This window comes from Labrus mixtus, chromosome 2 (assembly GCF_963584025.1).
Source record: "Labrus mixtus chromosome 2, fLabMix1.1, whole genome shotgun sequence".
NCBI lineage: Eukaryota > Metazoa > Chordata > Actinopteri > Labriformes > Labridae > Labrus > Labrus mixtus.
In genome coordinates this window covers 29,332,907-29,357,876 of record NC_083613.1, presented here as the reverse complement: position 1 = coordinate 29,357,876, position 24,970 = coordinate 29,332,907, and the positions used below count along the sequence as shown (strand labels likewise).

The window sequence follows — 24,970 nt, the reverse complement described above, 5'->3', positions numbered from 1 at the left end:
CAGAACTATCTTTTCAATGTTTGTGGACGTATAATGCATTAGAAAGAGGCCACCGCATGAGACAATGTTTGACTTTTACGATTACTGACACAACTACAATGATCATAAGTGATTTAGAATTATTTTATAAATTATACTTGTTTTCTACACCCAACATGTTTCCAAAAAATAAATGCTTTGTGGGTTACTCCCTCCAGCATTTCAGAGAAAATACAAAAAAATAAAATATAATGCTTAATAGAGATGGGAAAAAAAATCGATTTATGTAAAAATCGAGATTCTCCTCTTCTAAGATTTAAAATCGATTCATAATTTACAAAAAAATGTATTAAAAAAATAAATATATATATATTTTTTTTTTTTAAATATATATATATATATATTTTTATATATATATATATATTTTTTTATTATTATTATTTTATTATTATTATTTATTTATTTATTTATTTTTGCTAATCAGTCACTCCCTGTTACGTGCTAAGGCTAGCTCTTTAACTCAGTAGAACGCCAAAAAGAGCAACAAGAAATTCAGCCAGTCTCACAGATGACTGGAGTGGAATTCAGAAATAGACTTTGAATTATGAATCATGAATCCAGAATCGTTTTGAAACGAAAATCGGTCAAATCGCCAAACGTAAGAATCGAAATCGAATTGAACAGTTAAGACACCCAAATATACCCGGCCCTATTGCTCGGGGTAAAACTGTGTGAGCTCTTTATATTAAAACTCTATCATGCAGCTTTAAAACATGTAACCTAAACGCCACACCAGAAAATCACAACCTAATGAAGTGACCTTTGCGTGCAACAAAAGACCGTACAGGAAAACATCACACAGCATCTTCTGGACTGAAGTTAAATATACTGTTACATTTGTAAATTAGGCAAACATTGAGGACAGATAAAATGGCTGAAGTCTGTGTGATCTCTATTGTTTCAGACTTAAACTCATGATTGATTTATTTGAAAGTTTTTTTCAATTAAGAAGCAACATTTTGCAGGCAGGTGGACGACCACTGCTTTAAGAAACACAGTTTTTGATCCAGTGCAGAAGAAAAAAAGTTTTTTGTGACTCATTATTCACATCATGTGTCATTCAACACTGAGTGACACTGTCGGGTTCAGTCAGGTAAGCAGACGTCATGCAGCTCTAATGGCTCTCCTGCAGGGGAAGAATGAGCCGACACAAGGTCTATTTGCATCCTCTGTAATTATTCAATTCACTTCCACTAAGTCGTGAGAGTCAACGTGAGTTCAGTGTTTTCTCTGAAACATACCGACTCTCCAACATGTAACGCCATCGTCAACGGTGAATAAAAATATACTTTAAAGCTTTAATTGACAGAAGTGCAATCGTATTCTAAGATAAGGCTGCTGCTGTTCTATAGTTTATTGATCATCTTGCTAAGTGTCAACAAATCCCACAAAGGACTGAAACAAACGATGTGACAGCAGGGTTTACACCTGAAATAGGTCAGCGTTAAACGAGCACAAAGGTGGGCTGTTGTTCGTGTCTGTGATGAAATCTGATCCATGAATACATTTGAGAAACAGACCCATGAGTCTGAAGAGCCAAAATACTTTGGGAGCTTATTAATAGGCTGGATTTCACAACAAATAATTACAGTTTTATCTTTCAAAGAGTGACGTCGCTGTGCAGTCCAGCAAAACTTCGGCCAAAAGTTCAACCGTTTAACAGATTTTCGTGCATGCTGGCACCGAGCTGTTTCCCTGAACAGTCCTCAATCAGATTATTAAGGGGGCTTCTTATTAATCACACAGGGCCAATGTCAGTCTGAACACAGCCTGCCTGCTTCTCTCACTACTTTCCAACTTCCAGTGGCTCTCAGCACTGAGCCCATTTGTTTCCACTGAAGAGTTTATAAATGGCTCATACGTACAAGTGCTCAGTAAAATCCTGAAGCAGCTGGGCACTTAAGTTTTCAGCAAATAGAGCATGTTGGGGACTATTTTCAGCCGTGGATTAACACACATTTGGATGCATTGTGTATATTGCAGGATAGTTATTTTGAGACAGAATAAATTAAAGAGTATGTACAATTAAGGGACGTGTTAGCAACTAGCAACTAGCATGGCTCATTACTTTATTTTCAGTTTTGTAGCTGCTAAGACGCACACACTGCACAGATAAGCAGCAGTGATGGCTGCCTCCTTGAACTGCTCAAGATCGCGCAGTTGAGGTGTCGACACAGGCACTGTGGCCACTTTAGCAATGCTTACCAGCTTGTCTCTTTAAATCAAGTTTGCTTTCATTTATTACGGTCAATAAATGATGCTATATCAGATATTTTTTTTTATATCTAGTTAATACAGAAATCAAAAATGGATACATGCAATTTTTAAATAAGAAGAAAAACATTATAATAATGAATTTAATAAAAAATATTTGTCATTTCTGTGACATATTCTACCAACATTGACTGAATATTTACCGGTATGTATAAGATTTATTGTGATATGAATATCAGATCATTATTATAGTCGTGTAGTTTTCTGGACTTCTTTTTGTCTGATTAAATGAAGCTGCAGCAGCATGAGAGTAACGACTGACTGAAGCTGCTCGTACGGGCCGTGTGGCTGTTCTAACCTGTTAACTTGGCTGCATATATTAAACAACGTGATGAACTGATTTGGACACACAGAAAATCTTTGGATCAAGTAGTTCATGTTTTTTTTTTAATTGATGGGATCTATTGGGAACGAGAAAAACAAAAAAATCATGAGGGCTATCTTGAAATCATGCTGATACTTTTGGAAAACAAGAGAAGTGTGGCATAAATTTGTAAGTAAAAAAAGAATGAGTACAACATAAAGCACATAAGGGTCAGTAACCAACAGTAACCCTTGCAGATTGCGACTCTGCAAAAAGCTGTCATTACACTTTTGTATTTACACATTGCATTCGCAGCTGCATATTTATTTATTTCTTTAAGATTGATTTTTGGGCTTTCGTGCCTTGATTGGAGAGACAGGACAGTGGATTGAGAGAGAGTGAGAGTGGGGATTGGCATGCGGGAAAGGAGCCACAGGTTGGATCCGAATCCAGGCCACCCGCTTGGAGGACCACAGCCTCCACACATGGGGACGCACGCACCATCCACCGCTCCACCAGCGCCCCACACAGCTGCATATTACCGGTGTCCTGGTAATGTGGCATCACATTGCATTACAGCGTTGCGGAAGACTGCGAGGCATGATGTCTGAACACACAACGAGAGCTTCACATGAACTCTAGAGAGACATGCACACACTCAACGCGCTGCTCTGCCCTGCTGCCGCTGACGTTACACACCGCCACCGTCTCCCCTCTGTGACGCCTCTGTTACTTCTTTCAAACGGCAGAATGACTTCGACCCACCTGCAGTGGCAACTTAACTCAAACAAAAATCCTCTTGCCACTTCTTGCAGGACTAGAAGTTTCTGACTCGTAGGCTACTTTCCAAAGGACACATTTTTGCAAGTAATCCAAAGATGAAAGGAGGCCAAAAAAAAGACGATTTATTCCTCAAAAATGAATTACAGTTTACAAAATAAGCTCTTATAAATATCACTCGTTTACTAAAAGAAAACCTTGACCGGATTTGACCAAAAACTAAAACCGTGACGGTCAGAAAACTGTTGCTCCTCGTCCTGCTTCTCGTCTGAGTATTTATTCACCTGTACCCACATGGCAATTTACGCCAATTAGCTGCGCTTTACGACAGCAGGAACACTTTGCAGCGTAAACTGAGCACTTATAACCACACAGACCTACTATAAACACACAATGTTTCAATACATGATCAATATAAAACGTTTTAATTAATTCTAAAATTCAAAAGCAAAAACTCTATTCATTATAAACATATAAATACAAAATTCTATTTTTATATTAACCTGTTGTCCTCTATGGCTCTAACACCACCATTGTGCCTCTGTGTGTTACACATTACAGATAAGGCTGAACAGAGGGGTAAGTAGTCTGCGTTGAGCTGGCAGCTTGTAAGAGCCATAACGTATAACATGCTAACACGTCCTATGTTTGGAGTTGCTTCGTCTTATTAAACAGAATTCTCGATTGATTTTTCTGCCACCTCGCTGTTGTCTTAAAGAATGAACAAGAAGACCTGAAAAAAATCACTAGTTTATTGAAGAGGGTCTTGGTTGTTTCATTAAGTGCCCTTTAGTATGGTCAAGAATCCTCTGGCTGCTAATTGCACTTATAATGAGACGCTCTACAGATCTCTACTGTCTCACTGAGGCTGCCTCAGCTCTCTAAATAACACTACATGGCCTCTTCATGAGAGGCAAATAAACTGACCGAGACTCGAAGCGCACACATACACACAGTATGAGGAGGGGGGAGGGGGGGGGGGGAATGAGGGCAGAGGCAGGATCCATCTATCCCCTGAAGTCTTCATTACTTCATTGAAGCCATTTATTCCACCGGGGTAATATCTGCTGCTCCGGACTTAATTTAGCAGCAAAGTGACATGTCCCTCTTGGCAGTAACACAGGGGTCTGCACGGCCTCAGAGGGTTTGGACCAGCACTATTTCATATTTACACAGTGCATGTAGAGCTACGGCATGTCATTACAGTATGTAAAGGGAGTCAATGCCAGGCTCTATTGGTTATTAGCCTTTTTTTTTTTTTTTTTCCTTTTCTAAAAGGACATACCGTAATAAATCACTGATGTGTTTTTTTTTTTTTTATCTGATCTACTAAAAGGCATTCACAACCCGGCACAGAATTTTATTTTCTCTAGTTTCCCTCTGAAAAGCTAAAAACTGAAACATGAGTTTTCTAACCAAGAGCAGATTTTTTATCACTTTCCTTTGTGGCAAACTCTTGAGTATTTAGGAGCTACAGCTCTCTTGGGGTTTGCTAGCAAGCCCCAAACACTGAGATTGTAATGAAAGAACCACAATACACTTTTTCTGTTTTATAATTACCTGAGGCTTTACACCAGCCCAACACCCCCCCCCCCCCCCACCTGTAGCTGTACTGCCTGCAAGCAAGCTCTCTGAACCGCCGTCAAGCCAGGTTAAGAAGTTAAATCTACTGAAGTGTTATTGCCAACAATATACCCAGGCTGCAAAATACAGGTAACAAATATCAAAGAAAGCACGCCCATGTTTCTAAGAGCAAGTCCAAACGATCCTATGACGTTTAAGTCAACGCCACTCTCTCTCCAGATCACTAACCAAACATCGCAACCACAACTTGTGCACCTGAATTTTACGTCCTGCGGAAAGTGCACGGCTGGTTTTGGACCCGATCACATCTCATCATGGTGTGTTGTTGATTCAAACAGTTAAACCAAAAGAACAAAAATGTGATTCAGTGACAGAATGACGCTGAAGTTTAAGTTCAAGTTGATAAAAGGAGCAATGAGCAGAACACTCGAGGAGATCTGAGTCGCGGCCTCTGCAGTAAAGGAACAGAGCCTCCGCACGTGGCGGGCACGACGTAACCGCTAGGTGCCCCCGTGTTTTCACATCTTTTAACTAAACCAGAAAGACGTCTACATTCATTCTCTGGTCTGCGCTCTCGTCTCCTGTGAGAGCAAAGCACAAATGTTCCCATTACAATCTGCACTGCTGTTTACAAGGTGTGACAGGTAATGTGGCTTGGTAAGCATTAATAATTAACAATTACCACACCTTTCTTTCTATTTATATTTCCACTTTAACAACCCTCTTTCTGCACAGCTTGACGTCCGCCTCTTTGAACCAGAACAGCACATGTTCAGTTGTGTCCTCGATGACCTTCAGCGTGTCATCTAGGGTTTTTTTTTTTTGCGAGACTAGGGTTGAAAACGTTGGCATTTCTGCTGGAAGAAAATAACTCCAAATCCTCATCAAAACAGTTGCAAATTTATTTCCTCATCATCTCAGCTCTTCTTCCCACATGGACCTGGAATATCTATTTCAAGATGCAATCGCATGGCTCCAATCCTACACATTCTCAGCAATAAAAGCCCACACACTCCCCTCCACTTAGAGCTAAATATTGCACCCGAGTCCCAGACACACGATTACGTCTCCTCCCCCCCCCCCCCCCCCCCCCTCTGTTCTCATCCTCAAATCTATCCCCCTCAGAGGTTTGCTCTACCTTTCGGCGTCGCCTCTTTCTCCCCCCCCCCGATCACCTGTTCCTCCGCTTTGTTACAGAACTACAGAAATAACTGACTACTGCAGCGGCTCCTCCTGAGCTTGTGTTGTTGTGCTGTAGCTTCATCGTTCGTTTGAGTCCTCATCTCTGCAGATGTCGGTTTCTCAAACTCATCCTCAGTCTCAAGTCGGTGCTAATCAATTAATATTGCTGCTCATGAAGGGCTTTCTAACTTGGTGCCGATGAAAACACAACCACTTCAGAAATCAAAAAGCAACCATCTGCTAAAAGTGCACTCTAAATAAGTTGTCAAATATCAACAAAGCAGCTGAGCAAAAGCAGTGCAAGAGACTCAGATTGGAGCATTATAGTTTGTCTTACAATATAATTGAATAAACGCATTGACAGTAGAACCCACAACTCCTACAAATGTTATTTGTGACTGTTCACATCAAGGAATTGTATACCAACGAGATCCTTTACTCTTTAAAGGAAACTAAGTCTTTTGATCGGCAGCCTCACACAGACCCGTTTCATCTTCTGATCCAATCAAATATTATTTGCTCCTCTTCTTCCTTTATCCTCTCCTCTCTCTTTGAAAATAATAATCATCATCTAATCATCCCTCTTATTGCAAACATAATTATCGTTCATCTTATCATGCCCTTTTAGCAAAGCCATCTGCGTGACACGATTCCTCGAATCCCCAGGTCTGTTTTCTCAGGAACCTTCTCGATGACACTACCAAATAATGCTCGATGTGGTTCAGCTTATCAAACCTTTCATCGGCTCCGCTCATCTCCGCAACTAAGCCCTTCCTTAGACGGTAGATCTTGTCTTTTTTTTTTTTTCCCCCCAATCAGATTCTTCCATCCGTCTGAGAAACTACATGAAATAAGGTTCCCCGTCTCTGTCGATAGAAGAGCTTCAAACGGCCTCTCTCTCTGGCATCTTATGAAAAGTGACAGTTTCGGATTAGATGTCTGGATGTGGCAGCTCAGACATTTTGATCATGTTATTAGTGAACACATACAGGGTGAAACACAGATCTAATACTGTATTGGAAAACCACTTATTAGGCAAGTTTGTACAGTTTGTACTGTGCTCAGTTTGAGCACAGACTGCACAAACACACATCAGAGAGAACTGTTGGAGAGCCTGCTGACTTCAGTTACAGAGAAAGTGAACAGTTTGGGTAGAGGCGGCGTCACAGCGCTGGGCCCCCTGTTCTCTATTCTTAGCTCTTCCTCCGTCTCTCTCAGTCACACATGACTAGGTTTAGAAGAGGAGAGGTAGAAGAGGCACCTTCAGTTTCTGTTTCTAACAAACATGGGAAGGCATTAACGCTCAGTTTCCATTTTATTAAAACAGTCTGTTTGGACTTTTTTTTTTTTTTTTTTTTAAACTACCATTTTAACCAGAAGAACAATTAACATTTAATCTGCAACCGTCTGCGGCGCTGGTGGCGCATTGGTTAGTGTGCAGCCAATGAATGGAGGCTGTGGTCCTCCAAGCCGGCAGCCCAGGTTCAAATCCAACCTGTGGCTCCTCTCCTGCATGTCATTCCCCACTCTCTTTCTCTCTCCCTGATTTCTGATTCTATCCACTCTCCTATCTCTACAATAAAGGCACAAAATCACCAAAAATAAATCTTTAAAAGAAAAATAATAGTAATCTGCAACCGTCTGTTTGTCTTCAAATGCACAGTGTACAACGAACGCAGCATCTGACCCACAGCTTTCTCTGTCGTTAGGGGTAAACAAGGTTGTTCTATTTGTGTGAGCAGAGCTAAATAACCACACCACCACACCATCTACAGAGCAGAGCGCTTGGATATTGATGCACAGATCATGTATAAAGGTGAGAATTGCGGCTGACTTTATAAAGTGTTAATCCTTACTGCCACAGTGTGACTGCATGGAGCAACATTCATTTAAAGTACTTCCTAAGACATGTTGTTGGTATACTCGTTATCGCTAATGTTTTAGTTAAAAATAGTTTTTACAGGGGCGCTGGTGGCGCAGTGGTTAGGGCGCGCACCCCATGTATGGAGGCTGTCGTCTCAAGCAGGCGGCCCGGGTTCACCTCCCACCCGTGGCCTCTTTCCCACATGGCATTCCCCTCTCTCTCTCCCTGATTTCCAACTCTATCCACTGTCCTATCTCTCCACAAAAAAGGCACAAAAAGCCCAAAAATAAATCTTTAAAAAAAAAAAATAATAGTTTTTACAAAGAAAAAGAAAAATAAACTTTGTAAAGCGAGTGAGAGAAATAAAAAAAAAACAAAAGCATATTTTCCATTAATAAAATTTAAATATCGATACTTGGCGGCCATGAATCGATATAATATCACCACACAAAATATCGCGATACTATGCTGTATTGATTTTTCACCCTCCTCTCGTAGAGACAGTTGCTACGGGCATCACAGAGGAGCTGTAACAAACACCAATCATCAATTCATTGTGCAGATTTGCTCCTCAAGACAGCTGATTGCTTCATCCAGCTCGTACGGAGAAAGGAGATTTTTTGAAAACAGGAATAAAATGGCTCAAATTTTACAAGTTGTCGGTACAAAGAAAGAGCAGAGTGAATGCCCTCCGCCTACATGCCTGCCAAAAAGAAGCAGAATTCAGCCTTTGGATCGAGTAAATTTGAGCTAAAACTGGCTACTGAGTCAATAATATACTCTTATTTCCATTCGACTGTTCTTCATGGATCGTTTCTTGAACAAATCTGAAAATGCAGGATGATGGAGGTACTTCTGAGCTATTGTGTGACCACTTTGCACTTCTCTGCCTTTCTCCCTGTGCGTCTCTAAACCAACAATAAACACTGGACGGCTCAGCACCTGTAATCCTTTAACGACTCAATCGACATTCGTAAAGCTGCTCACATGAGGCACATATCCAAAACGGACTCAGCCAGCCGTCTGCCAGTCCTCGCATCAACATCCATGATGCAAAGATATATTCACAGCACTTCACTGCTGCAACTGTGTTCGTGGTCCACTGATCAAAACAGGGGCCCGCCTGACAGGAGAACTAACATCCCCGATCCAGTAATCCCCTTTCTCAATCCACTCTTCAAAAACATGCAGCATCACGAGGCTGCAGCAGAAACACTTCTCCTAGACCTTGTTGCTTATACACTCCAGCGCTACATCTGTCTACAAAGCTGCCTCCTTCATCCTCTGTCTGTGAAGCTCCCTCTGGATTCACCGCCTTCGCCTAGATCTCTGCCTGTCTGTCTCTTCCCACCCCCCCGTCTTCCACGCCTCAACCCCAAGCCAGCTCCGTATCATGTTCCCTCCGCACTCTTTTTTCTTTTTTTCAGAAGAGAATTCAGCCCTAGGATCGCAGTTCACATGCAGCCATTTCAAGCCTGCAGTGCCAGCCAACAGCCAACTGTTGAGACAGAAGATGAAGTTTTGATTGAAACGTTGTGCCGAGGGATCCAGGGAGCCGTAGAGCGCAGAGTCTGTGCAGCATATGCGTGTGAGGAGAAGAATATGGTCCGTCTGTGTCAGTGCTGGAGCCATAGTGATGTGAGGTAGGGACATAACTAGCTGTCACACACCTCCTCTTAGTCACGCTTCAACAAAGACTTGCATCATAATTAGATAGCTCCATCAGATCGTGAGTCAGTGGATGCAAATGGGGAGGCATTAACCAGCCTCACACAACGCTGAAAACAATCCAGCCAAACACAAAATCCCCAATGCCACCATGAAACCAAATGTGGAATTACTCCCTTATAAGCAGATTTTAAATATGTGTGTTACAGCTCATAAAACTGTCGGTACATTTTTAAACACACTGGTCTAAAAGTCCGGTCTGTTCCCATGAACACTTTGTGTAATTCTCCTTTAAGGCTTGTTCTTCTTTATCTCCACTCTTTTACGCCTTGTCACACTGCTTCTCTGACAACTATTCCCATTATCTTTACACACCCCTCCAACTTTTAAATGTGGGTTTTTTATCAGTCCAACTCGGAAGCGGCTGCTGAAAGGAGCACTGGCTCAGCAATAAAAAAATAAAAATAAAAAAAAGACTCCTGCTTCCCAACTCTCCAGCTCTATACGGTTACCATTGTCTCGACCTGTTTTCCCTCATGAAGCGACAACTCGTCGTTTTGATGGGCTTATTGAAGCTGCTGCCTCGTTATCCCTTATCTCCACACCGGCCTTCCTCACAAAGCAGACGTACAATGTGCGACGAAAAGGACAATTTGTCGTTAGCGAAATGATTTTTTTTTTATTTTTTTTATCCCCCTCATCCTCTTGTCCTTCTCATTCCTATCCTCTTTCTTAAAACCAACACAAAATAAGAATTATCATAGACTGCTTGAGTTAGACCAAGACTTGTCAAACTATAAACAGAAGCTTTCAAAGAACTGGGGGACAAAATAAATTCTTGAACAGATCCTTCAAAGATTGTCTTCAGCTTGTTTAGAGAGAGATTCTTGAATATATTATTGTGATGTGCAGGATCACCACAGCTCACTGAACTTTTCATCAGAGATACATCACAGTGGTTTCCTAATTTAACCGTAAAACAAACCCTTAAGGCAATGATCTCAAGAGGCACCAGAAGTGTCATCATAAATTACACAATGCTATATTATCTTTATCAAACATGTAACCTCTTTAGATGTGTTCTGACCCATTTACTCCACATCCTTTCATGTGAATCATAAAATAATGACTGAGTGGTTAAATTAACAGGAAAACAAACGTCTTAACTGCAGGCTGGTACCAGCACTGGTCTTGACTGTTAATGATTTAATGAACAGTTGAGTAAAAATATGCCACCAGTTTGCCATTTTGCAGCTCCAACTGTCAGCGGAAAGTTTTTTTTTTTTGTGATTTTAGACGTCTAAATTGGACTGTTGATTCTGGTCTATTCATCCTGGGCCCTTGGCAACTATGTGCAACCATTTTCAACTCTTTTCTGACATTTAATACAAAAGAATGGCTTATCAAACAATCCAAAGAATTAGTCGATGGTTCAGGGCCTGATATTCACTTGTTGTATTGGGGGGGATTCTCCTAAATTCTTCACATAGGGGAGGATTTTTTTTTCTTTTCTGGAAGCTTAAACATACTGTGATACTTTTTTCATCTGGTCAAGAAACAGACTGAAATGAATACTGATGCCTTTATATGTAACCTATAAAATGTGATGTGATGCTGATATGGGATCTGTCGGGACACTTGGGTTGGGAACCAAAGGGTCGCCAGGTTCAAGTCCCGGCACGGATCAAGTCCGGAAATTGGCCTGGTAGCTGGAGAGTAGCCAGTCCACTTCCTGAGCACTGCCGAGGTGCAAGGTCCCCAAAACTGCTCTGGAGCGCTCGCTGTCTGCGGCCAACCCTCACTCTGAGACCTCTCCATCAACGCATGTCCTTGGGTTCCTGTTTGTGCATGTGTGTGTTCATGTTCATTAAAAAAAACTAATTTCCCCTTGCTGAATTAATAAAGTTTAAATGATTATTATAATTATATTACAAAAGCAAACTAGACCATCAGAAGAAGAAGAAGAAGAATCATTTCTGTATTTGTATTTTATTTCCTGCGTTGATAAAAGGGCGAAAAAGGCAGCCGGTGCGATATGTGGCTTATTGTGATGCGTTGTTTCCTACCAGTCTGTCCTGTGCTCAACCGTGCAACCACTGTGACATGCCTGGGCACTACAAACAGCATTGTAAATGTATGACACAATCACATGCAGCAATTCAGGCCCTGGTGGTTCATTTTAATGTAGAATAAAGTCTATGTTTGGACCACTTTTGGTGAAGCACAAAAACAGCATGCAGATTTCTAGAGAAAGGTTTTCAGTTCAAACAGAGACACAAACACAGTTTATATACTGGAGTCTCTAGCCTACCTTGAACATTGCCAGCCCGGATCGCCTCTCTGCTCTTCAGAACTGGCATGATGGAGTGATCTGGGATTCGACTCCTCCTCTCATATCCTCGGATGAAGGGATGGTAGACAGATGAAGTCACACACAGAAGACTGGAGTGGGGTCCTTCAGCAGGCACAGGGGGAGTGTACTTTTGGGTTCGAATGGGGGTTTCAGGTGGGGCGATGCTCGGGCGTTATCAATCAGAGGGAAGTCGACTGACCTAAACTGTTAGATTCACAAAATCATCCGCTGAAGTTCTATCGGCTAAACTTAAAGACAGGGTCTTTGAGGATTGCAGTCGAGTACTTAGAGTTAATGATTTGAGGCCAAAAGAAGAAGAATCTGCAGAGAAGCAGATCTATCCTTGGGGAAATATAGATTTGACTCGAGTAAGAGGAATTTAAAAAAGTTGAGCATCAACTCAAAATGTTAGCGAGCGTGTTCAATTACTAAAAGAACCTAAAAGTTGATAGAAGTGGGTGATGAAGGGAAGATCTTTCATTCGTCTTTTCACATCCAATTCTCTTTCCTCTTCCTCCTCCAACACTAGCTCGCCGAGGTCCCCTCCCAGAAGTCTTCCGAGTGTGTGAACACAGTTGCCGTGGAGATAAGGAGATGAGCAGCAGTGTGTGTGTGTTAGTGTGCGCGTACACACTCCTTTTCTTCCCACCCTTCCTTTTTTCTTCTTCTTCTTCTTCTTTCACTCCTCGCCTTCGCTTGCTTCAGCCTGTCATGATCATGAGCTTGCCGGCCCTGCTCAGCGTTCTCCTCTTCCTCAGTCTGAGGAAAAAGCAGAGAAGGACAGAGTCAGATGGCAGAGTACGGCTGTGGATGTGTTGTGTTGGTGAAGGCTGAATGCCACTGTGTACACAAGTCAATTGCCTCAGAGGTCAAGGCTTAGCTCAGTCAAGCTGCTGTGTCTACATGCTCGCCTTCACTGCAATCTGAATGTGCTGAAAGTTGTTGCCTAGTAATATAACAGTTCCATTTGTTTCATAGGAGAGGCTCGAAGCGCCGTTGTCTGATGCTTGTTTTCATCCAATGTTTTTCAACCTGCGGTTCCTGGCTCAACGGAGGTCTCAGAGCTTTTATGGCCGGGTCCTAACATGACACCCCGATACATATATTAGCTTCATCGAAAATATAAAGGTTTTGCAATTATACTTGGATTTGCTGCAGAAGAAATACTAGGGGTCTGGAAGGGGAAGATCTGGGTGAAAAATCTGGCTGTTTGCGTTCACACATACAGCTCCTCCTGGAAATATCAGGAGTTTTCTGCAAGTGTGAAAGCCCTATTGCAGTCATAGTAATTTATTTTATGCCTTAAGAGTTAGAAGTCATTTTCGCAAGCATACATCTATATCTTTAAATATGCATGTGTTTATCCGGGGATTTTTCGAGGAAGTCGGTTTGTGCAGGTAAACAAATTCAAGCTCAAGTAAAGTAGCTTCACTACTTTATCTATCAACTACTTTACAAGTAGCTGATAGATGAATTAGTGCAAAAAAAAATACAGGATGTAAATCTCAGCATTAAACAATTAAATAAGTACAAATAATTTGTTTGGTACGTTTTTTAAAAGTGTTGAATTATGTGATTTAGTGTGAGTTATTCCAGAAAGTCATTTTAATTGACGGAAGGATTTTAATGTAGGCATGTGTGTAACTTCTTTACTTCATGACGGTGCAACATTTCAAGCCAAAAGACATTTTTTCGCCTGATTTGACTCAGTACAATTTGATGATTCACTCAATGCACAGCAACGTTTAAGCACTTGAGGTCATCATGTTAATATTTTAACACAGTCTTAACCACTCTATTAAACATAAATTCTTCATTAGACTCTACCCAAGAGGTGAATTTGTCTATTTAAGCCTTTATATTTAAACCTCTGTGTGCTCGCGGTGCATCTGCAGCTCTCCACTCTTAAGGACGAAGTCTTAAATCATTCAGACTGTTTGGGCTTTAAGGCCCTTGGTTAAAATCCACTTGAAACTTTAAGGACAGTAGCCCACACATTCACTCCGTTTATGGAGAATATTTAAGAGGAAGAAAAAGCCTTTGTTACATAAATATGTGCATGAGCAGTGTTAAGAAATCTGGACAGCAGAATGTCTTATTAAATATTTAAGCACAAGCAAAACAATTAGAAGCTGATTTCTTACTTTAGCAAGAATTTAATAGTTTTCTTCTATGTGTGAAATTGTTATTTTGAGCATTCTACCAAGCCAAACTTTATTTGCAATTGGACTGATGGGATAATTTGCATGTTTACTTCTAGGAGCAGAAAAACAACTTAGCATTGGATGACTGAATTGAGAGATGTTCAGCCTAGTATGTCATGTATGTGTACAGTGTACTCATTAAGGTCATGCTGGAGAGTCAGAAGGCTTAAAGCTGGTGTGTACGTTGCATTAGATCTGTGATTCATTTTCAGAGATCTGTTGCATATCCATCGAGCAGGAAGCAACAAGAAATGTAGTGGGGGAGGAGAAGGAAAAGGAGGAGGAGGAGAAGGAGGGTGGCAGCAGCACAGCATTGCTTTCCAAACCTCAACCAACTAAAAAAAGCACAAAAAAATGATAGGGCAGAGGGCTGAAATAAATACATTTAAATGCATGCACCTGCACACTGTACTGGACTAATTGACAGAATAAACTAGCGATACCTGATGGGGTGAAATACTTCATTACCTTTAGGCTGGCTTCTGCCATGAGACATCAAAACCACTTGAAATGAGAAAACTCTCTGGTTCAAAATCCCTCTTGCTCTAAATCACAACCAAGAGAAGTGGTTATGCTTGAGATTCTTAAAGATACTACGGCAAATATAAAGAAAATGGATAGAGGCATGGCCTGGTAAACAACCAATTAGTCCCAGCAGGGTGAGGAAAGGGTTGAACAGCATAAGCCAATGTGGTTAATAATATAAAAAATATGCTTGACAGATAAAAGTTCATGCAGAAAAGGTTTCCATCGAGACCATGCAGACATAGAAATGCACACACACGTGCACACGCTCAGTGCGCGCGCACAGATCATGCATGTGCATACACTCAGTTGCGAGGAGGAAGTGGGTGCTTCATCAATTCACTACTCACCTAATTAACTCTTTTCTGTAACACATAATTTATAGACTGTAGTGGAGATGTTTTACAGAGGAGCAGAGTTGAGACACAAAAGCAAAGACAGAGCAAAACGAGTGGTCCTTCATAGTCCATCATGGTGACATCCCGCTCTCAGAACAATCAAGAAAGAGGTATCTGTAAAGCCACTTTATCAGTCCATAAAGAAAGGGCTCAAAAGGAGACTAAAGTGTTTTGTGTGTGGGCCTGTATACTACTGGGTGTAATGTTTCCAGGTAGATGTCCATAAATAAATCGGTTTTAAAAATGTCTAGCACTGGTTACACTGTAAAGCTTTGCTCCCCAAAAGGTGCGCCAGTGCCAAGTGGAGACAAAGCATCAAACACAACATTAAGAGAGGAAAATGTGACAGAGCAGAAAAGACGGTATACGTAATGGGATGGGGACTAAGTTCTGTCTATCAGTCTGTCTATCTGTAAACCTGCACACTGTCTATGAGACCTCAAATCCACTGCCAAGCATGACCAACTTAAACCGCTGTTCAGCATCCAAATGATGCAAACCGGTCTCTCTGTCCTGACAAGAGGATGAAAATGAAGACAAGTGGAGGGAAAGAGCTTCAGGGATCAAGAATGGCCGGCCCCGGCGATTCAAGAGTGGGGGGAAAGGAAAGAGGAAAACCAGAGGTTCACAATGTTTTTAATTCTGAGAAAATATTTCACAGATGAAAATGAGTATATTTAGCTTTCGGGGTCGTGTGTCTGTGTGTTGTATGAGAAAAGGGGCAGAGAGGCAGGAAAAGAACTAACGGCTACTGATGGACTGGCAGAACGAGAATGAGCATAAATCAAGCATGAAATGGGAAACACTCTTGATGACTTGATGTGGCCATTCACCCCAAACTTTGAATGCAGCTGAATAACATACAGTGATTTTCATTTAGTTTGGGAAAGAATGTCTAAACTTTTCCAATCTATAAATACAAATAAAAGAGATCCAAATGTGACTAGAAATTCATTTCATTTTTTTCTTTAAACCTTACTTCTCTTCCTTTGATTGTTGTGAAACAAATTGAGTATCTTCAACAAATGGATCAGGGACTCGTTGACATGTGGATTTCTGAGAGACAACAATCAAAAATGGAGTGACTTGGTGAGAAGAACAGATGAGAAGGGCGTGAAAACGGTGCGAGACCAGACCAATACCGACTCACTGTACATCATTCTTTTAGGCATAGTTTAGTGTGCGAGTGCATGTGTGTGTTGATGTGTGTTTTATGTATACGTAAAGCACACACAAATACACACAGACAGACAGATAGACAGACACTAAACGATAGTTAACCTACCTAGAGTTACATTTAAGAATCCCGCAAGAGTGTGATGCAAAGAAAATGGGTGTGGAGGGACCAAAAAGAGAAGGAAAAGGGGAAAAAAAAAAAAAGTCATTCATGAGGAGCTTTAAAGTTGTCTTTGAAGAAAATTCATCCAAGTTCATAACATATCAGACTTCAGGGACAGAAAGAGGCGTTAGGATGGGAAATAACGAACTGATGGCAGCAGTTAGGGATGAAGAGGCGAGGAGGGACTGACAGGTATGATATGGTTTGGTGGAGAGGGATGGCAGAGTGGAGAAGAGGAAAGAAAGGACAAATAGCAAAACAAAACTCCCTCCTTTCTTTCTTCTCTCACTCATATATAGACAAAATTATACACCAGGTAGATGGAGAAATAGATGAGGAGGCAAATGACGGAGAGAGAGACTATATGAAAAGATGAAGCACCTCCCAGCACCGCGATGAGGAATAAGAAAAATATAAAACGAAAGAAAAAATTGAATACTCCAAAGCCTTCCGTTTTTGCTCTGTTTAGTGATGCATGGGGGTGGGGGGTGGGGGGGGTTGCTGTCAGTTAAATTCCCCCCTCTCCCTGCAACTGGTCAGTCTTCTTTTATCTTCTGTCCTCCTCAAAGCAGGATGCTCCCTTCCCTTCAGATGAGCTGTAACCCTTTGCCAGTACAGCTGTTAGACATGGCACTCAGGCTGGCTGCATGCTGGGGATGCTGCTACCCAGAGATACACAGAGTGGAGACGAAACACACCTCTTGCCGGCATAGAGCGCAGCGCACAACTCTTAACTGCACTCGCTCGCTCGCTCTCCTCCACCTCCTCGAAGTAGAGAGAGAGAGAGAGAGAGAGAGAGAGCGAGGGAGAGAGAGAGAGGGAAATGTGGAGGTGGGTCCCTCTATAGGATTGTGAATTAGAAAGATGCTACAGTAAAGAAGGGCTGTTGCAACAATTGTCAAGAAAATGTCTTCCATACAGAAAGCAATGGCTCCCTCTGTTGTTACTCTGTGCTCAGATACTGAAAAAAGACATTATTATGATTGAGTCGGAGGTGAATTTTGAGATCAGTTACCTAGAAATGAACTGTCTTGTAAAAAAAATGTTTTACTTCAGCGCATTTATGTCAGTTTGACTCCTCCTGATATGTTGTGTGCTGGAATCTGTTTAAAGGACTAAATCAGCCGTTAATTAGATAAGCCACAACATTAACTAACCCTTTATCACTTGACATCTCTAACCTAACAGTTTGGTTAAAATAATGTTATAACAGTTTGTTGATTAATAAAATACACTGGCTTAGAAAAAGTAGAAGTGTAATGCGTGCTGGCTGTGGCTCAGTCGGGAAGAGTCGGTAGAGTCGGTCGTCTCTCAACCAGAAGGTTGGGAGTTCAATCCCCACTCATGTCAGATACTTCACTTGGACTACTGTACTTGGGCAATAACCTTAACCCCATGTTGCTCCCAGCACCTACCACACGACATGACTTTGAATGGGATTAATTCTGATGGACACTTTACATAGTAGTCTCAACCATCAGTGTGTGAATGGCTAGGTGTGTGACCTTCATTGTAAAAGTGCTTTGAGTAGTCAGAAGACTAGAAAAGTGCTATACAAGCTCATGTCCATTTACTGTTGAACAGAAGTGATATTTTCAGGATTTGATCTCCAATGGTCCTCAAGAATAGTTTATGAATTTCACCCAGTATTTCCTTACTCCCCATATGCATCTTTTCACTTCAGTTGAAATTTCAAACCGGCTACACTTTGACATTTTTTACAGTTTTTTCCAATTGCTGAAACACAATTTTGCAAACTAGGCTGGTTTTATCAAAATATTTAACACAATTCACAAAACCACACACCCAAACTGCAAAATACCTCATCTATCCTGCAAAATGAAGCACTGCAACCAAAACTACATATAGAAACTTTTGCACCTAATGGCACACACTTCATTCATATTGCCAGATTTTTGTCTAACCAACCACACACTGTCGGGCATAATGAAAAGCACTCTCATCTTTAGTATGCTTTGCCATAATACTAAAATAGTTTGAATTGTAGAAAATTCTTCAGATTGGGGAGAGGTAGGGGTAGAGCTGGTAGAGGAGTGCATGGCCAAAGAAGACAACAACTTTCAAATGAAATCAGAGCAACCTTAGTTGATCATGTCATCAACCACTGGGCTGACAATGCGAGAGGCTGGACAGAGAGTGCAGCCCAACTTGAGCCGTTTTACTGTACTGGTATATGTAGCACCGACTTGTTTGGTGAAAAATTAAAAAATAAAATGTTTCAACAGCATGTGTGTGTATCTGCAAATATTTCTGTGCATGTGAACAATCTGAAGAATTTTCTACAATTCAGACTATTTTAGTATTATGGCAAAGCATACTAAAGATGAGAGTGCTTTTCATTATGCCCGACAGTGTGTGGTTGGTTAGACAAGAATCTGGCAATATGAATGAAGTGTGTGCCATTTGGTGCAAAAGTTTCTATATGTAGTTTTGGTTGCAGTGCTTCATTTTGCAGGATAGATGAGGTATTTTGCAGTTTGTGGTTTTGTGAATTGTGTTAAATATTTTGATAAAACCAGCCTAGTTTGCAAAATTGTGTTTCAGCAATTGGAAAAAACTGTAAAAAATTAGGTGTTTGGCCAGGTGGCACATATATCGGCCAATTAGTTCATGTAGTGTCATTTTGAATGGCAGTGTTTTGAAAAGGCAAACATGTGACTTTATGTCTGATTGCTGTGTCTTATGCAGAGAACTGTGTTCAGTGCATTTAAAAAAGTGACATTTTGAATTGCAAAATGTGTGTAAAGCAGAAAATGTGTTTAGACTTTTGGAGACTTGAGAAGAGGTTTTGCTCTCTGTGTGTCAGTTTAAATAATTGTGCTATGCATGTCATTTTAGAGTGTTAGCAATTGGAAAAAACTGTAAAATAAAACACACACACACACACACACACACACACACACACACACACGCGCGCGCGCGCGATTACAAATCAATAGTTGTTCAGTAAATAGACTTAAATCCAATTTTAGATTATTAGGCCGAAACTTTTGTGTAACTTTTACCGACCCACGACAAGACCCCTGAGGTTGTTGTAAGCTAGAAAAAGACAGCAGAAAAAAAAACTCACCATGTTGTCGATATCTTTTATGATGTAAGCAGGTCTTTCAGACTCTCAGCATGGATACACTTTCCACGAAACACACCACAAAATGAAGAAAATATGCGACCTAGCCGTGTTGACCTGTTGACGACGGTCGGACAGTGAACGCCTCCTTCCTTTGCTGGGCTTTATCTTTAAAGGTGTCACTACAAAAAAAAAAACCTCAATTAGTCAAAACTTTGTCATTTTTAAACAAGATGTTTGTGATTGGTAAAAGTTAGAACACTTTTATAAATTAGTATTTGCCAAATAAAAATATTGAAAACTGTATTTAGAAGTGGGCTCTGGGGTTGTCTTAGTAGGTGAAAAGTGCAGATGAACTTTAGATAACTGAAGTATTTAATTAAGATTTCTCTAATAAAACTTGCAGCAACGTATATACTTAAAGATGATGATGATAACTAATTATCTAGGATATCAGACAGCCAATGTGCAGTGCGTTTTCCACCAGGAGGGGGCACTTCATAGAGACTTTCATCAGATGTTCTCCACTAAAAGGGCACGCAAGAGGGCGCTACATTGCGTTTTTCCCAGCGTGGTTTATATTTTCTCCACTGGAAAGATGCCTCAGAGGGCCGAGGAGCATCAAATATTGCTGTCACTGGAAGTGCCCTGATGAAAGCACTTTATACATGTCAATGAAAGGACACCATGAGGCACATTTAATTTATTTTCCCTTCTTAGATATAGTCACACTGGATGGCCAGGATCCAGTTTTCCCAACCTGGACCAAAAACACTGGCAGATAGACCGGATTGTGAGTTAATTCCTAAAAGTCTAACCAGGGACAAGGACTGCATATTAGCCATGGCTAGAAGTGATTAGATGTAACGACGCCTACACGAATGTCCCTGACAATTAAACTAAAAAAGAAATCTCAGCATGAGTATTAAGAATTACATTTAAATAACATTCTGCACATACTATCTGGTTTTATAAAATACTAAAAATATTACAGTAAATTGACTACATCACACTACCATATTTTTACAAAGCGTAATCTTTACCCTCAGCTCCTCATTAGCAGCACACACAGCTACATTTACAGACCCAGCCGAGGGACTCAAGAGCAAAGTGCACAGATCATGTGTGGGTTGGATGTTTAAACCATCATGACTCATATTTCCTGCAGGGCTAAAAAGTTGTACCGCAGTCTCACAAGCAGGAAATAACTTGAAATACGTGAAAGCTACTCCAAAATATGAAGATTGGTAATCAACCGAAGGGTCATTTTCATCACTTAGGGGTAAAATGATCTGAAGAGGTTAAGCGCCCCAACCTTTGTTTTCTCTCTGCTCAAAAAAGAGGCAGGACCGTAGTTCAGGACAAAGTACCGCGCATGTGTCAAGGATTACCTTCACCAATGGTTGGTCAGAGTGGAAGTGAAATTGTTATCCAAAATCAGACATCATCCTTGGCATTTTCATTAAAATTATGCAAAAGTGTGTTTCTTAACTCAAAGCCACCCCATGCTAACTTTGTATGAGATCCTGCATCGTGTTGCTGAGAATCAGCCTGCAGCTTTAATTACAACCTGTGATGAAGATCAAATGATAAGCCAAATTGTTTGACCATAAATCAACCATCGCATCAGATGGAGTCCCCCAGGGTTATTTTATTATGTTTATTATATGTTTCATTATCTTATTTGTTTTGGTTAAATGCCATTTAGATATTTGGTCACAATGCTGTTGCTCTAGCATCTTCATGCTCCACTGAGAAAGACGCTTATTCATTTCATGTAAGCGTGCACCTTGGCTTCATCTTCAATTTTACTCTTATTTTCAAAATCAACTTTGAAAATAGAAGTGTCATGAGCGAAACTGAGTGCAGTCCTCCACTAACATACAGTATATTTCAATTGGATGCTTGTTGTCATGATAATTAAAAAACTTGAGCTTTTTCCAAAATCTCTGTTGCTGAAGCTTCAAAGTCAGATATGCACCAGAATGCTAGACACTGACATCGTTTTGTGATTTGTGTAGAAAATTAAAATATGATCATCTCCAGTAAAGGTGCCCCATGGAGTTCATAGTGCTTACAGCTTATATTTTATTGCAGTACTCTTATCTGTCCAGTGGTAGTATGAATGGTGTATGGTGTCCACACTTACAAGTGAATCCTTGTGTAATAATCTACACAACAAACCAGTCACAGACATCCCACTACAAGAAGTCTAAAACTCCCATCAGCAACTTTTAAAGTCACCTGCAGTGTTCGGTTGTATTTCACCGGCTGCTGGCTGTAACTCACTGCTGTGAGATTTCTGTGAAAAACAAGCATGTACCATATCAGCCTAATCTGACAGACCAGTTACTTGAACCGGTTAAACTGGGAAGTCTTATGATGGACATGTTTGCCGTCTGTGTCTGTGGAACATTAAAGGTGGAAGATTGGATGGGAAGCACACACTCAGTACGCTGAGACTTTGATAAAACCTTTTATTGTGATTTTCAAAGTCTGGTTGCCAGACAAAGCTTACAAAAATTATCATTCAGTTTCTACCACACATTTATACATTTCTGTGCAATTCTGAGTTTACATGGATAATCCTGTCACCTATACTCAAGTAAAGCGAGAGACATCCGGGTCAGAGTAACAGGAGTCAACAACATAAATATCTGACTTTGTAGAAGGGCAAAGTAATTCAATTATATACACAACAGTTGAAGTCACAAAAAAATACACTACATACATTAACCAGACAAATCCAACCGTTTGCCTCTTCGTTCCCCCAAATCTGTTAGAAGTCCAGTTGTTACGCAGAGATATTTACAGTTACTGTAAGTGTTCAACGCACAATAAATGAGTTCCTAACACAAGAAAAGAAATAAAGGAAGTCATTAACTTTGAAATGCAAACATTATTTTCATTCCTTTACTTTTCAGCTGGAGTTTGCAGTGATGACATTTGTGCACTGAGGTTCACAGAAGGAGCCAAAGCGCCCGTAAATGTCTTTGGCTCTGACAGCAAAATGGTAAGTGGAGCCTGACTGGAACTGAGTCAGTGTACAGGCCATGGGCAGAGGAAGGGCATTGACCTCCCCGATCTTCTTCCAGTGCTGCTGCGCTGCGTTGCTGCTCGAGTTGTCTTGATGGAAGGCATAAAGGTGATAACTGTCCACAGTGGCACAGGTCTGATCCGTTTCTGCCACGCACCAGGACAGCACAATCCCACCAGTCTGACTTGGCACAAGCTTCAGCTGAGGCTGCTGAGGGGGTGAGGTCCGCTCTGCCTCAGGGGGTAAGCGAGGAGGTGCGGGGGCAGCTGGGAGAGGGGGCAGGTTGGGGTTCCTAGATGGTGTAGTAGGGGCGGTGCGAGCTTTTACAGGAGAGTCCTATAAAAGGAGAACATTGTATTAGTTCTTTCATTCTCAGAAGGGGCCGAAGACAATTTTAAGGGCTATTTCTTTATTTTTATCAAAAGCATTGAGGAATAAATCACCTATAAAGTAGTTCTAGACATTTTTTTATAAACCAAAACTAATAAATTATAATTTAAACGACTGTCATTGGAAGCTTTTACAGTCAAAGACATATCTGACCCAGGCCTCTGGACTGATGGTAGCCTGAGAAGCACTTTTCACATCATCCTGGACAATTGAGCTGGCATTGAACGACCACATGTGCAAAATATTTGAACTGCACTTTTGTATTCTTACCAGAGGGGGGCGGTGGTGGACTGTCAACTTAGGGGTGCTGGGGGAGCTCTGGGCGATCTGGGGGGACGACCTCGCTCCTGCACCTGCGACGAGAGAACATTCGTCGGTCAAAACATTCATTCACAAGTTCATCTTTCATGCCCAGAATATAATGTGTTGGACTTACTCATAGGAATAGAGATGACTGGGGTAGGACGCTGGGAGGGCGACGCAGCTGCAGGAGTGGCATTCTTCACTCCTGTGACTGGAGAGAAAACAGTTCAACAATATTACACTAGCTGCTTTTTAAATACAGGATGAAAAGAAGAGTTGCACTTCATCCTTACCTTGTACATCATCGTCGTCCTCAGTGAGGTCGATCACAGAGCCTTTGGGTCGTCCTGTTGGAGGAGCTGCTTTGGATGGAGTGGATCCTGAAGCCTGGTTGTCTGAGACAGAAATGTTGAGATAACGTAAATAAAAGAAAGGCAAAGCAACACGTCACACTAAACAAAGATCATGGAAAAGGCACTACAACATGTTGGCAGTATTACTGTCATAATAGCGCAAGTGTTGTTTGAAACAGCAAGCCAAATTACACCACACTCAGGGTGGGAAACTCAAACCCTGTTATCAAGGATGACGCCATATTGCTGTGTTCAAGGTTGCAAGTGATATAGAAGTGGAGTCTGACAAATCGTTATCATTTCAGATTCCTGACAAAGAGGTAACTGGCAGACTATTACTTCCTGGTTCAACAGACTTATGTGTTCTCACATGCTGCACTTGCAGGTGAAGTCTGAACTAATTCAGAGCTGCTGCGATCATGTGAAAGAAGTAGGAAGTGTGTTTAATGTGTACATTTAATGTTGCCCAACGATCGCTGTTCGCTAAGTGGTTCTCAAAAGTGATGATTTGATTTCAAATAAGGCCGGATGTCCCTGGGTTTAACTAACCAATCGTGTCTTTCATTGCTGATTAATCTGAAGGAAGTGATATGTAATGATTTGTCCAATTCTCAGGTTTCATAAGACTTTCAACCTGGAACACAGCAGAATGATCTAATCCTTTAGATTCCAGAATTTAAAGGAGCAATATGTAAAATACTGAATTAGCCTAATTAGCCTCCTGGATGTAGAGCGTGTAGTGTGTGTGTGTGTGGAAACAGTGAACTCAGAACATGTAGGATTTTCTACTCTGCTTTTTGAGAATGATGTTTTTTTTCCCCAAAATGATTGTTAATTACTTGTGATACTCTTTACATTTCATTACAAGAAAAAAATGATTTCCAGAACCCCGTCGGCACAGAAGGAACAAGCCATTTCCCAAACGGCGATGCGCTGATGTGTGGCTCATCAGATCTGACCACAAAACCAAAGAGGCTAACCTTCATGTTTTTATGTGTATTGTTGAACTCTTAGGTGTAGCACTGCCTCGCTATTTTCCTCCTTGTCTCTTCCCCATGCAACTGCCAGAACCTACATGTTGTTGTCACGGTAGGGCATTATTTTTTATTAGGGTTGTTTTGACTATATGGCCACCTTTACGTGCACTGTAAAATGTCCTGCTGAGCGAGCCAGTCTTGTTATGGTGCCTGTTGTTTTGTTGTGGCTTCAAGTCTCTCACACTGTTCAGGGTCGATGTTTCTCATGTTTTCACAAAGAGCCTCCTCACATTACTCTTTTATGTCCA

The 24,970-nt window shown here is 41.1% G+C and overlaps 2 protein-coding genes across 5 annotated transcripts in view; both read right to left on the bottom strand.

Moving 5' to 3' along the window:
* The window catches only part of grin2bb (glutamate receptor, ionotropic, N-methyl D-aspartate 2B, genome duplicate b), a 109,140-nt gene extending 91,912 nt beyond the window's left edge, over window positions 1-17,228 (bottom strand). For all 3 annotated transcript variants that reach the window (XM_061065160.1, XM_061065162.1, XM_061065163.1), the window contains exons 1-2: window positions 16,461-17,228; window positions 12,007-12,807 (exon numbers count right to left, since the gene is read on the bottom strand). In XM_061065160.1, the coding sequence (XP_060921143.1) occupies window positions 12,007-12,015 (9 nt within the window). In that variant the 5' untranslated portion in view covers window positions 12,016-12,807; window positions 16,461-17,228. The remainder of the gene's footprint in view (window positions 1-12,006; window positions 12,808-16,460) is intronic.
* A 4,837-nt stretch (window positions 17,229-22,065) lies between these two features.
* atf7ip (activating transcription factor 7 interacting protein) overlaps window positions 22,066-24,970 on the bottom strand; it is a 33,353-nt gene continuing 30,448 nt past the window's right edge. For both annotated transcript variants that reach the window (XM_061061043.1, XM_061061052.1), the window contains exons 11-14: window positions 23,626-23,727; window positions 23,466-23,543; window positions 23,300-23,382; window positions 22,066-22,975 (exon numbers count right to left, since the gene is read on the bottom strand). In XM_061061043.1, coding sequence (XP_060917026.1) covers window positions 22,523-22,975; window positions 23,300-23,382; window positions 23,466-23,543; window positions 23,626-23,727 — 716 coding nt within the window. In that variant the 3' untranslated portion in view covers window positions 22,066-22,522. The remainder of the gene's footprint in view (window positions 22,976-23,299; window positions 23,383-23,465; window positions 23,544-23,625; window positions 23,728-24,970) is intronic.